The following is a 12,230-nucleotide window of genomic DNA, read 5'->3' on the forward strand; positions in this document are numbered from 1 at the left end:
AAATACAAATGTATTGTCAGAAATGAGTTGATGATATAATTTTAGTGTATCTTGGTGAGTCGCTGCTTTGTAACTTCAGGAATGTGCTATGTGATAGAATAATTGGTTTATGAGAGTTTCCATCATAATCTGATCATAGCAAATAGCCCAACAGAGAAATGCCCTACAAAGTCCATTGTGTTCATTGCTTACATTATCAGTGGCACATTCTTCTCACATCAGGTACATTAGTCAGTTACTAAGTTACCCATGCCAGAGGATGGAATTCTTTTGAATCTTGCCTAAACCTTTAGGTTCTAAATATTTTTGCATTACGTGAGAACATAGGGGTAAGGTTAGTAACATCAGGTCTGAAGTGTCAGTACGTGTCCCAGATATATGAGTCACTTTATTGCTCTGAGCAATGAAATGAGCCTCAGAGCAATAAAGGGCGGGACCTTGGACAAAGAGTTGTTGCTGTTAGTGTGAGACAGCCAGATCATTTTCCAGGCTAAAGAATGGTGAAAAAATGTATGGATGAGTTTGATTCTTGGCCAGGAAATGCTCTAGTGCTAGCATGATCACCTGGAGTTTGACTAATTGATCTGATATTTGTATCCAATGCTTAATCAGCGATGCCGTGTTCACGATGACGTGTTCAATTTAGGGCCAAAACGCAGCATCTCAGCAGTGGCCTACATCAGGTGTGGGTGTGGCACACTTGTCCATAAAAGTATAAATGCCTTGGTCATTTGCATGCTCCCAAGGGACTCCCAAAGTGAACAGTGTGTCTAGAAAGGTGACCTCTTTCAACATGGATCGAATCACAGAACAGAACACACTTCCTGCTGTATATGGAATATGCCAGAGGCACCGCTTTGGGCTCTTTGCTTATTCCAGGGTAAGACTCTGGGGGAAAGCCTGTGGGGTCCTGCATGCATGACCCAAGATCAAATTGGGAAGCTTGTTTTGGAGGATCAATCACAGAGACTCTGTCAGTTGTCAGTAGAGGCTCTAATTGCGTGTATATCCAGCAGAAGAGAATAGTTTCTAATACCAAAAAGTGTGGACAAATAAGTCCACTGTGGGTGGTTTAAAAACTTTTGGATGAATAAAAGAAGGGGTGTGGGGAAGACAACAATAAAGTGACTGTTATTTTGACAAACCCTTGAGCTATTCGTTTTCTCCATTCGAAGTCAATCATTAAGTGTCATGTGAATAAGTAAACAAGCAGAGCTGATAAATATGCTATAGCTGGAATTACCATGGTGGAAGGAAATGTGCCCATGAAATAGTTTCTACATCTGCTTCTGTCACCCTCTTCGGACAAAGGCCCCTGGTGTTGCCTTAGAGACATTTTCTAGAGTAGGATACACATAAATTTCTAAAGATGTTTCCAAGCAGGCACAGAGTGGGCTTGAGTTGTTCAAGAGTTTGATGTTTTCCTGGCATATGAAAGCAATTCTGTTGTTTCTTAGACACACGCATTTGCTTATACATAAATTGTAAATTATAAATATGTATATCTACATATATCTTAGGTGTACCTATGAGTTTCCACAGATGTATGATACTGCCATCAAAAGACAAAAGACATGACATCACCCCAAAAGAACACTATCATGGTTCCCAACTGAAAGAAACCTCTCCAAGATGAAAGTTAACATTATAAAAAATAGACTGAATTCCTTTGCTTTGTAATAACTCATAATTATTATTTTTCTCACTCTTCTTCATGTGCCGAAAGTCAAAGCACATGGAAATGAAACCTTTGAAAAGCAAAATGGGCTGTGGGGCTTTGTGGATCAACACAGACTTCCAGCCACTTCTGCAACAAAAAGACTGAAAATTTCTCATATATTCTCTTATACTTGAGGATATTTCTCAAAATGGTACTCTCTACAGCTCACCTCAATTATTCCTTCGATGATGCTCTAAGTGACCATGGCTTTGTGATGTGTCCACTGCGCGATCACAGTAAACTTGCGTGGATATCGCCCTACTCAGAGAATAAACTGAAAAAGCTCTAGAACAGTGCAGACTTAAATAATGCAGGGATTGATGCCACTTTTTAAAATTAAGAGGTAGAAAACTGTACAATATTGAACTTTTTTCCACTCAAGTAGAGGGCGGGTCTAGTTTGCATTCCTGTTGATTTCAAACATGTAATATAAAGATGCAAAAAAAAAAAAAGTGCAGAGTCTAGAGTTCTTTGTAATCTTCGGCTTGTGCACAATTGTTTTAGGATTTTTTTTTTTTTAAAGCTATTGTTTGAACTATCCCATCTCCACTAATACCCTTTGGGGTTTTAAAATATAAATTATTAGTTTGTATCATTTTTCTATCTACCTTTTTTCATGTATTTATCTGGCCATCTAAAATTCTGTAAAATATTCTTAAATGGAAAAAAATGATGTTCACTTAGACTGAAAAATTTTCTCAGGTGGAGTGATAATCACATTCATTATCTTGTGTTTTATGAGAAGGTGCCTCGACAATTCCCTGTTGATTTTGTTTAAATGGATTTTTGTCTTCTGTGATCAATTTTGTTGTGTAACAGTAAATAGAAAAACAAAAGCCTGTTACCCATGCTAACTTCATGTGTCAACTTCTATATTTACACATATTATCTCATTACTAAAATGTTCTGGCAAAGTTTGTATGTCATTTCCTTCTTAAAGGTATCACACTGAGCTGACAGGAGATTTAGGTTTTAAGTCATTTGCATGTGAATATTAAATCACACTTTGATAGTCTCTGAATAATAATAAAAATAAAAACCCACCAAAACAATGCCCAAACTCATGACAACATATCGTTTATACAAAATGTTTAACAATTGCAAAAATGAAGATGAACCATAGGTATAGGTATATCTATATCATTATGGGGGTTCTTTCCTGTTAACCACAAGAATGCAGGACTTTCGTACTGTGCTCTATTTACTTCTACAGGCATGAAACAGTGTTTAAATATACTGCATGGTAAAAATTCCAATTATCAACACTGACACCATCACTCACTGAGGCTCCTACCCTGACAGCAAAGATATATACACACCCCAGCCTCCCTACTATCTCACATGTCAGTTTACATAATGACTTATTCCAAATAAATTCATATTGGAATTTACTTATTCCAAATAAATTCATATCGGAATTTTGGAAAATAATAAATGCTCTTATACTTGCCAACCCTCCCCCCAAAAAACTTTATCAGTAAGAAAGTTAGGATGTATACAGGGAACTAGGCATATCCAGGAACTGTCACTAGGCCAGTAGGAAAAGCCAAATACCAAACTGCCCTTTTTAAATGGAGCCTTAAAATGTAACAAATACAGTATTATAAAAATTGAACTTAATTACATATTTCAAAAACATTTCAACTTATTGATGGATCCAACAGACTTCAAAGGAAAAAGAGAAAATATTAACTGATTTAAGGAAAATGCAATACCTATTAATCTTATGTATTATACTTGAAAGATGACTCAGAATTATCTCACCTCAATAATCAGTTCATAAATTAGTAAAAATCTACATGCCAGTGATGCACTTTTGTAAAGAAGCTAGATAAAACACATTTAGAAATTTAGTAATAACTCTCATGTGAAAAGTTTTCTGGAACATTATACGTGGCTTAATTTCCATCAAGTTTTCTCATGATACTTATATTTTATTTGGTAAGTTTTCTCTTGTAAGGATGTGAATCAACTTAAGTCGTTCCCACACTGTTTACATTGCGGTTTTAACCAATGACCACTTTCATACCTTCAGAAAAATCTAGGATTAAAGCTTTCCTCACATTGCGAACATTCAAATGATGTGTCTACAGGGTGCATTCTCCTGTCTTCAAATGGTTTGTGACAAATAATGGCTTTACCAATGTTTACATTCATCTGGTTCTCTCCAGTGTTCTGTCATGCAGTCTGAGATAACCGAAATAATAATGCATTTCTGCATTTTGTACACTCACAGTTTTTCTCCACTGAGATTTCTTTTATGTATTTGGAAACTTAGACGAGAACTGAAAACTTTACCTCATTGCTCAATTCACAGGGTCTCTCCTATATATATGTGTGTTGGTAAAAAACTGTTAAATCCAAAGGCTTTACGTTCATAGTGTTTCTGAGCAGTATGAGTTCTTTGGAGTGTTTGTAAGGAAATGTAATCCCTGCAGGCTTTACCACCTTTCTTACATAGACAGAACATCTCTGCAGTCTGATTTTATGTGTTTTGGAAGATAGCTAAAACACCTGAATGCTTTACTATATTTTTCACATTCTTAGGGTTTCTCTCCAGTGTGATTTATTTTGTGTTTCTGTAGAGAACTGTGATAACGGTATACTTTAGCACACTGCTTACATTCGTAAGGTTTTTCTCCAGTGTGACTTCTTTCGTGTTTTTTTAAGAAACGGGACTCTCTGAAGGCTTTACCACACTGTTTACATTCGTAGGGTTTCCCTTCAGTGTGTATTCTCTCATGCCTTTTAAGATAACGGAGACAACTGAATGCTTTAGGACACTGCCTACATTTATAAGGTTTCTCTCCAGTATGAGTTCTTTCGTGCGTTTGTAATTGACAGTAATCTATGTAGGCTTTTCCACATTCCTTACATTTATAGAGTTTCTGTTCAGCGTGCATTCTCATATGTTTGCGAAGAGAACTAGGAAAAGTGAATGCTTTACTACATTGCATACATTTATAGGGTTTCTCACTAGTGTGAATTCGCTCATGTGTTTCTAATTTACAGTAATCTCTGTAGGTTTTTCCACATTCCTTACATTTATAGAGTTTCTGTTCACTGTGCATTCTTTTATGTTTACTAAGAGAACTTGGACAAATGAATGCTTTAGTACATTGCTTACATCCGTAGGGTTTCTCTCCCGTGTGAGTTCTCTCATGTGTTTTTAAGTAATGGAACTCTCTAAAGGCTTTACCACATTGCTTACATGCATAGGGTTTCACTCCTGTGTGAACTCTTTTATGTTTGAGAAGAGAACTTGGAAAACTGAATGCTTTATTACACTGCTTACATTCGTAAGGTTTCTCTCCAGTATGAGTTCTCTCATGTGTTTTTAAGAAATGGGACTCTCTGAAGGCTTTACCACACTGTTTACATTCATACGGTGTCCCTTCAGTGTGTATTCTCTCATGTCTTTTAAGATAACGGAGACAACTGAATGCTTTAGGACACTGCCTACATTTATAGGGTTTCTCTCCAGTGTAAGTTCTTTCGTGTTTTTGTAATTTACAGTTATCTATGTAGGCTTTTCCACATTCCTTACATTTATAGAGTTTCTGTTCAGTGTGCATTATTTTATGTTTACTAAGAGAATTGGGACAACTGAATGCTTTAGTACACTGCTTACATTTGTAGGGCTTCTCTCCAGTGTGAGTTCTCTCATGTGTTTTTAATAAATGAGACTCTCTGAAGGCTTTACCACATTGCTTACATTCATACGGTTTTTCTCCAGTGTGTATTCTTTCATGTCTTTGAAGATAACGTAGACAACTGAATACTTTAGTACATTGCTTACATTTATAGGGCTTTTCTTCAGTATGGATCCTTTTGTGTGTTTGTAATTTAAAGTAATCTCTGTAGGCTTTTCCACATTCCTTACAATTATAAAGTTTCTGTTCAATGTGCTTTCTTTCATGTTTGGAAAGAGAACTGGGACAAATGAATGCTTTAGTACACTGCTTACATTTGTAGGGTTTCTGTCCAGTGTGAGTTCTCTCGTGTGTTGTTAAGCAACGGGACTCTCTGAAGGCTTTACCACACTGTTTACATTTATAGGGTTTCCATCCAGTGTGTATTCTTTCATGTCTTTGAAGATAACGAAGACAACTAAATGCTTTAGTACATTGCTTACATTTATAAGGTTTCTCTTCAGTATGGATTCTTTTGTGTGTTTGTAGGTTAGAGTGATCTCTATAGAATTTACCACATTGTAGGGTTTCTCTCCAGTGTGAGTTCTTTCATGTCTCTGTAGACGACTGAGACAACTGAACGCTTTAGTACACTGCTTACATTCATAGGGTTTCTCTCCTCCATTGTGATTTTGTTCATGTTTTTCAAAAATTTGGAGATAGCTGAGAGCTCTCACACTCGCCTTACATTTACGTGGCTTCTCTCCATCTTTCTGATACTCACGGGGGTTGTGTCCAGTGTGACATCTGATGTGCCTATTACACGATGAATGCTGCATGAAGACTTCCCTATGCACACTGTATTCCCATGGTTTTACTCTCGGCAAAGTTTTCTTCTTCGGACTGAGATTTGAAATAAGGCTGAGGTTTTCCTCACACTGACCACTCGCTTCACTTTCATAGATTCTCTCTTCTATATGACTTCTGTGAAAATTAAGATGAACATTGTTCATGATTTCTCATTAATATTTTAGCATTTTGTAGAATATTTGAACTACATTTTTATGATTTATAGCAAAAGTATAGGTTTTCTGCTGCCTAAATTGGCTGAATTAAAGATACTAAATTTTCCACAAGAGAACTTCACCCTTATAATTATCAAAACTGTGATATTCGCATATAGGGTTTATTAATACCATTTCATAGTGAACTATTTTGCAAACACAAACCATCCATATCATATATAAGAAAGTAATTTGATAAAAAAAATTTTGAGAAATCATAAATTTGAAGAAGGGGTTCTTTTTGTTTGCTTCTTTTTAAAATTTTGTAGCATACCGGGACGCCCACACATAACATTAGCTTAATATTGTGCGTGTGACTCACCTTAGTTTTCTTCCCTGGTTTTTGTACTGATCTTCAATGTCATAATCTTCCATTCCTTTTCCTAAAAGCAGACCCCCCAAAAAATTCCAAAGTATTAGAAATTATGGGAAAATTATTAGATTTTAATTCTGTGGTGAGCTGTGACCATCCCCAGTTTATTTATCAATGCCCTGCATTTCGACATTCCACGTCTTAGAACGATGCTGATAAGCAACTAACACCTCACCTCTAATTAACAAGGTGAAGATGAAGTCACGCATACCTACTGAGGCCAGGTTCTCGAAGGTTTCCCGCATCACATCTCTGTAGAGTTTCTTCTGCGAAGGGTCCAGTAAAGCCCACTCGTCCGGGGTGAAGTCCACAGCCACATCCTCAAAGGCCACTGAGTCCTACAACATCCCAAATAACAGTAAAAGTTGTAAGACTTATAGCACTTGACACCTATACTCCATGTACAGAAAAGATACCTATGATTCCATCATCACCAAACATTTCTTTTATAACTTGATCATCAAAAGCTTGCGCTCGGTCCACACTTACTTTCTCATTATTTTAACAGCACCACAAATTATAATACATTTTTACTGTGATCACATTACATCTTATTTTTCTGTAATGGCAGGGTCCACAGCATGCTGGGAAATGACAGAAATGATAATAAATATGAAAAGAAAATTATCATTTTAAGACCATCAATTTCTTATAGAAAAATTCTTTCTTCTCCTTCCTTATTCCCCACCATTTACAGCATTCCGTGAAGCGGTGGGTCACTTCTGCATGCGGTTTTAATAAAAACGTAGTGAAGAACTGGAAGCTTTTATTCTACCCCCATTACCAAACATGCGAGTCCAGGAGGCCTGTGGAAATCCAACTTTTAATAAACCCCAGCTGGCTAAATCATCTTACAGTTGTTTAGACCATTAAAAGTATAGGCATACTATTTAATATTTTCCTTAACTTTATGCATTTTCATCAACATCGAGACAAGAACTTCCACCAGAAAAAAACCTTATGACTTACTAAGAGGCTTGGGTGATGGTTAGCATCTTGAAGCATTAAAGTATTTTAATTAAGGTATGTATATAGATTGTTTAGACATACTGCTATTTCACACTTAATAGACTACAGTAAAGTATAAACATACCTTTAATATACACTGGACATCCAAAACATTCATGTGACTTACTTTATTAATATTCATTTTATTGCCATGGTCTGAAATCACACCTGCAATATCTCCGAGCTATGTCTGTCATGAGATGCAACTGGCTAAATGAAAATATTCTTGCTGGGAAGCATTGCTATTACCTTGTGTAATATTTATCACAAACTCAGTTCTTCCTTTCTCTCTCTGTAGGATTTTATGATCTAGACAGTTATTTTGAACTTAGAGCTCAGATATTAGGAAGAAGGCATGACAACTTAACCAGAGAGAAACCCTATAAATGTAAGCACCTTATTCTCAGGTGCCTCAGGGCTGCTTCAAGCCTATTTTTGGCACACACAGGCACACATGCAAGATAATAATTTGGTCTTGCAAAAAAGAGCACACTGATGTTAATAGTCGATCCTTAGCTCTGCTGACCCTGAAGAACAGGTTAATAGCTGCAGATCGCAAGAGAGTTCATTTGCATCCACAATGGTTGATGGTGAATTTGCCTTTGATTATAACCTATGCAAACGTATGCTCACTTCGGCAGCACATATACTAAACTAGGAACAATACAGAGAAGATTAGCATGACCTCTCCTCAAGTATGACATGCAAATTCATCCCATACTTTAAGAATAGAATAGAAAAGTAAAAATAGGTAATGGTGCCAGCAGTGCTTTCTTCCAAAAGAATATTTAAATGTCCAGTCTCTAATCAGGAAGAAGCGTTTCCTGACCAGCCACTCTAGAGGCTGATCTTCCTTCTTCTGTCATTGCCAAGCTCCCCCATGGAGTAAGGAGCATGATCGCTCAACCCCAGAGCATAAGAATTCTTCAGCAGAAGACACCAAACATGACCAATAGGGTATGAAAGGGTTTATTGCTATTATTGAGTCTCCAGGGAAAGTAAAGTAGGACTCTCAAACAGGCATAAAATATAGAGAACTAGAAAATGTACAGAGACTTGTTTTGTATTGCGGTTAGGGGGTGGACTAAGGTGAGCGTTCACACACAAAGGTGGGAGCTTGCATGGATTTTAATCTCTGCTACCACAAAGAAGGGAATACTAAGGCTTTCTTATCACCTTGTACAGATGTGGGGCACAAGACAAAGAAGGAGGGATGAGGCTCTAAAGCTGTCAGCAGTCAGTGCTAAAAAAAATGGAGTCAGAGACTTCTGGTTTCTGGTCTGGCATTTGAGTAACTTAGAAGCTGTCATTCCCTACCTCCTTATAAAAAAAGCAAAGCAATAAATTTATTTTCTTAGGTACATCAGAGTATTTAGATTGCAGGATAACCCAGTGTCTCCATAACTAAGAAAGAGACAACAAAACTGGGCATTCTGAAACATACTCCAGATATTCAATTCTACTTCAGCAGTCTCATGCAAAGACAAAAAGGACAAAAAAGACACAACACAATACCCATGAGCCATAGGATAACACGCTTTACACAAAAGGTTTAAAAGCACATTACAAGACTATATGAAGGAAAAGACAAAAGAACAGAAGAAAGTAATGAAGTAACAACACTGAGATTTTCCTAAATTTAACGAAAGGCAGCACACTATAGAAGCAGGATGCTCAGAGAACACTCAATATTATAAACTAAAGTGCAGGACCAAGTATGTCATATACAAACTAGACAAAATTCAATATGAAGAGAATATATTGAAATAGGTGAGAAGAAAAAAGCACCTTGGTCATTAAAAAATAAAGATTAGAATTGAATTAGGCTTCTTTTCAAAAACCATGCAAGCATAAAGAGTGAAGAGAAATATTTCAAGGTGTGAACGAAAAACACCACTCTCCCAAAACTGTGCCAAGCAAACGTGTCCTTCAAAAATGAATAAGAACCTTCTGAGACAAAGATTGTAGGAATTGCTCATTAGTACATCCACCTGGAAAACATTAAAAAAATTCATCAGAAAAAATGATAAAGGTGGGGAGTTACAAAAACATGAAGGTTAAGAAGTCTTTTATAGTTCTTAAAATTGATATAACAGATGACACTGAAAGTATACTTTGCTGAAAGAAATCTTATCAACAATTTATTTGACAATTATAAGCTTATGGATAATTGACATAAATGACAACAAGATGACAGGGACAGAGAGGAGAAAACTGGGAGACACTATGAGGTACTTGCACAACCAGTGCAGTGGTGTACTATGACTTGACATAGGAGTTGACTTAGATGTAAATGTATAATGAAAACTGAAAAGCAACCACCAACATACTTTTTAAAAGTATGTGTAATTCATATCCTAAGATGGTAGAAAAAGAGAATCAGGTAAAATGCTCAATTAAAGCCAAAGAAGACAGAAAAAGGTAGAAAACAAAAAAGTAACAAAAACAAGGCCAACATAGACAAGAAGTTAAGGATGTCAGAAGCACAGTGGCATGACAGGCCCCTTGATCTCTCCCCTTGAGACTACAAGTTGAACAGCTATAATCCAAGGGAAGATTTCCAGCCTAACACATAAACACTTCTGAGATCTGCTCAGCAAAGCATCTGAAGGCAAATTGGACAAGCAAGGGAGGAGGAAACAGATTGCAGCACGCACCCTATGTAGCACAGAACATTTCTGCCTGAGTGATCGGCATATACTACTGGGGAACCCAGTGATCAGAGAAGAGACAGAATACAGAGGTATGACAGCTGTGCTCTAGCAGCCGCTACCATCAGGCAGAAAACGGAGACAAAGAGCATGGCTGCCTCTCCCCAACCTCCCAGAGCTAGCAGCAGGCCCCAGAGGAAGCTGCAGCAGTGAGTGTCAGGCTACAGACCAGGAAATCCAGAGCCCCAAGAACTGAGGAGACAGGTTCTGAGTGGCAGACACACACTGAGGCTGGTCCCATTGGCAAGGGTGAAAATACAGAGGGAAGGCAACTGAGGCCTAGTAGTCATCATTACTAGGAAAAAACAGAGCCACAGGCACACTGGCGGCCTCTCCCAACCCACCTCACACCCACCCACACAGGCTGACCCTGACACAGGTACCTGGGACACCTGAGGTAGCACTACATTGCATCTAGCCACCTGGGCAGCACCAAAACTACAGGGGCTTCGCACAGGCTTGAAACTCCAAGCCCACCACATTCTCCCATGGGGTGCAGCTCTTGGACCCAGACAACCAGATCACAGAGGAGACATACACCTCCCGAGGAAATAAAGGACATTTTTTTCTTTTGCTACCCAGCAAAGATCAGGAGGCCTGATCTTTTGCTACCCAGCAAAAATCAGGAGGCGGTACAGGAGGCTTGTGTGCCATTGACTGGAAAACGAAGGAAAAACCTTTTCTTATGAACGGGCTAAGGAGGCATTACTATTAATAATAATGTAATATTTTTAAAAGCAGAGTTCATTTCATAAATTTACAGGTGGAGAAATAGTCAGTCAAATATCCTGTATAACACCAAGGTAACAAGGCTCAGAAAGAATCTTTAAAATCTCCAGAAAATAAACTTGAAGATATGAAAAGAAATCAAGAGATACATAGAAACAAACGATAATGATATTACAACATATCAAAACTATGAGACATGGCAAAAGCAGTCATAAGAGGAAAGTTCATATCATTACAGGCCTATCTCCAAAAAACAAGAATGAGCCCAAATAAACAACCTAACGTTTCATCTTTAAAAACTAGAAAAGGAAGAACAAATGAAGCCTAAAGTCAGAAGGAAAGAAATCATCAAAATTAGAGCAGAAATAAATGAAAACAAAAGAATGATAGAAAAAATAAATGCAACAAAGAGCTGGTTCTTTGAGAAGGTTAATAAAATTGACAAACCCCTGGCTAGAATCACTAAAGAAAAAATAGAAAGGACACAAATAAACAAAATCAAGGATGAAACAGGGAAATTACGACTGATATTACAGAAATACAAAGGATCATGCAAGAATAATATGAAAAAGTATATAACACCAAATTTAATACTCTAGAAGAAATGGACCAGTACTTAGAAAAATACAATCTTCCTAGACTGAATCAAGAAGAACTTTAAAATCTAAATAGACCAATCAGCAGTGTAGAAATTGAAACAATCATCAAAAACCTCCCAAAAAGTAAAAGTGTAGGACCAGATGGCTTCACCAGTGAATTCTACCAAACATTCAAAGAAGATTTAATACCTATTCCCCTCAAACTCCTCCAAAAACCCAAAGAAGAGGTAATACTTCCCAACATATTTTATGAGGCCAACATTACTCTGATACGAACACCTGGTAAAGATAACACAAAAAAGAAAACTGCAGACCAATATCTCTCATGGACACTGATGCAAAAATCCTAAGTAAGATACTTGCGAACTGAATATAGCAACATATTGAAAAGATT

The 12,230-nt window shown here is 37.2% G+C and overlaps 1 protein-coding gene and 1 pseudogene across 1 annotated transcript; one reads left to right on the forward strand and one right to left on the reverse strand.

The window, feature by feature from the left end:
- Positions 1-692: 692 nt before the first annotated feature.
- LOC102877984 (zinc finger protein 791-like) lies at positions 693-7,124 on the reverse strand. The gene is given in 4 exon segments (XM_025046673.1): positions 693-5,933; positions 5,936-6,336; positions 6,739-6,799; positions 7,001-7,124. Coding segments are annotated over 4 exon segments (2,256 nt in total). The 5' UTR covers positions 7,035-7,124; the 3' UTR covers positions 693-4,173.
- Positions 7,125-8,422: 1,298 nt separating this feature from the next.
- LOC112479626 lies at positions 8,423-8,522 on the forward strand (annotated as a pseudogene).
- Positions 8,523-12,230: the final 3,708 nt, after the last annotated feature.

The sequence above is a fragment of the Pteropus alecto genome, unplaced genomic scaffold (assembly GCF_000325575.1).
Source record: "Pteropus alecto unplaced genomic scaffold, ASM32557v1 scaffold304, whole genome shotgun sequence".
Classification (NCBI taxonomy): Eukaryota; Metazoa; Chordata; class Mammalia; order Chiroptera; family Pteropodidae; genus Pteropus; species Pteropus alecto.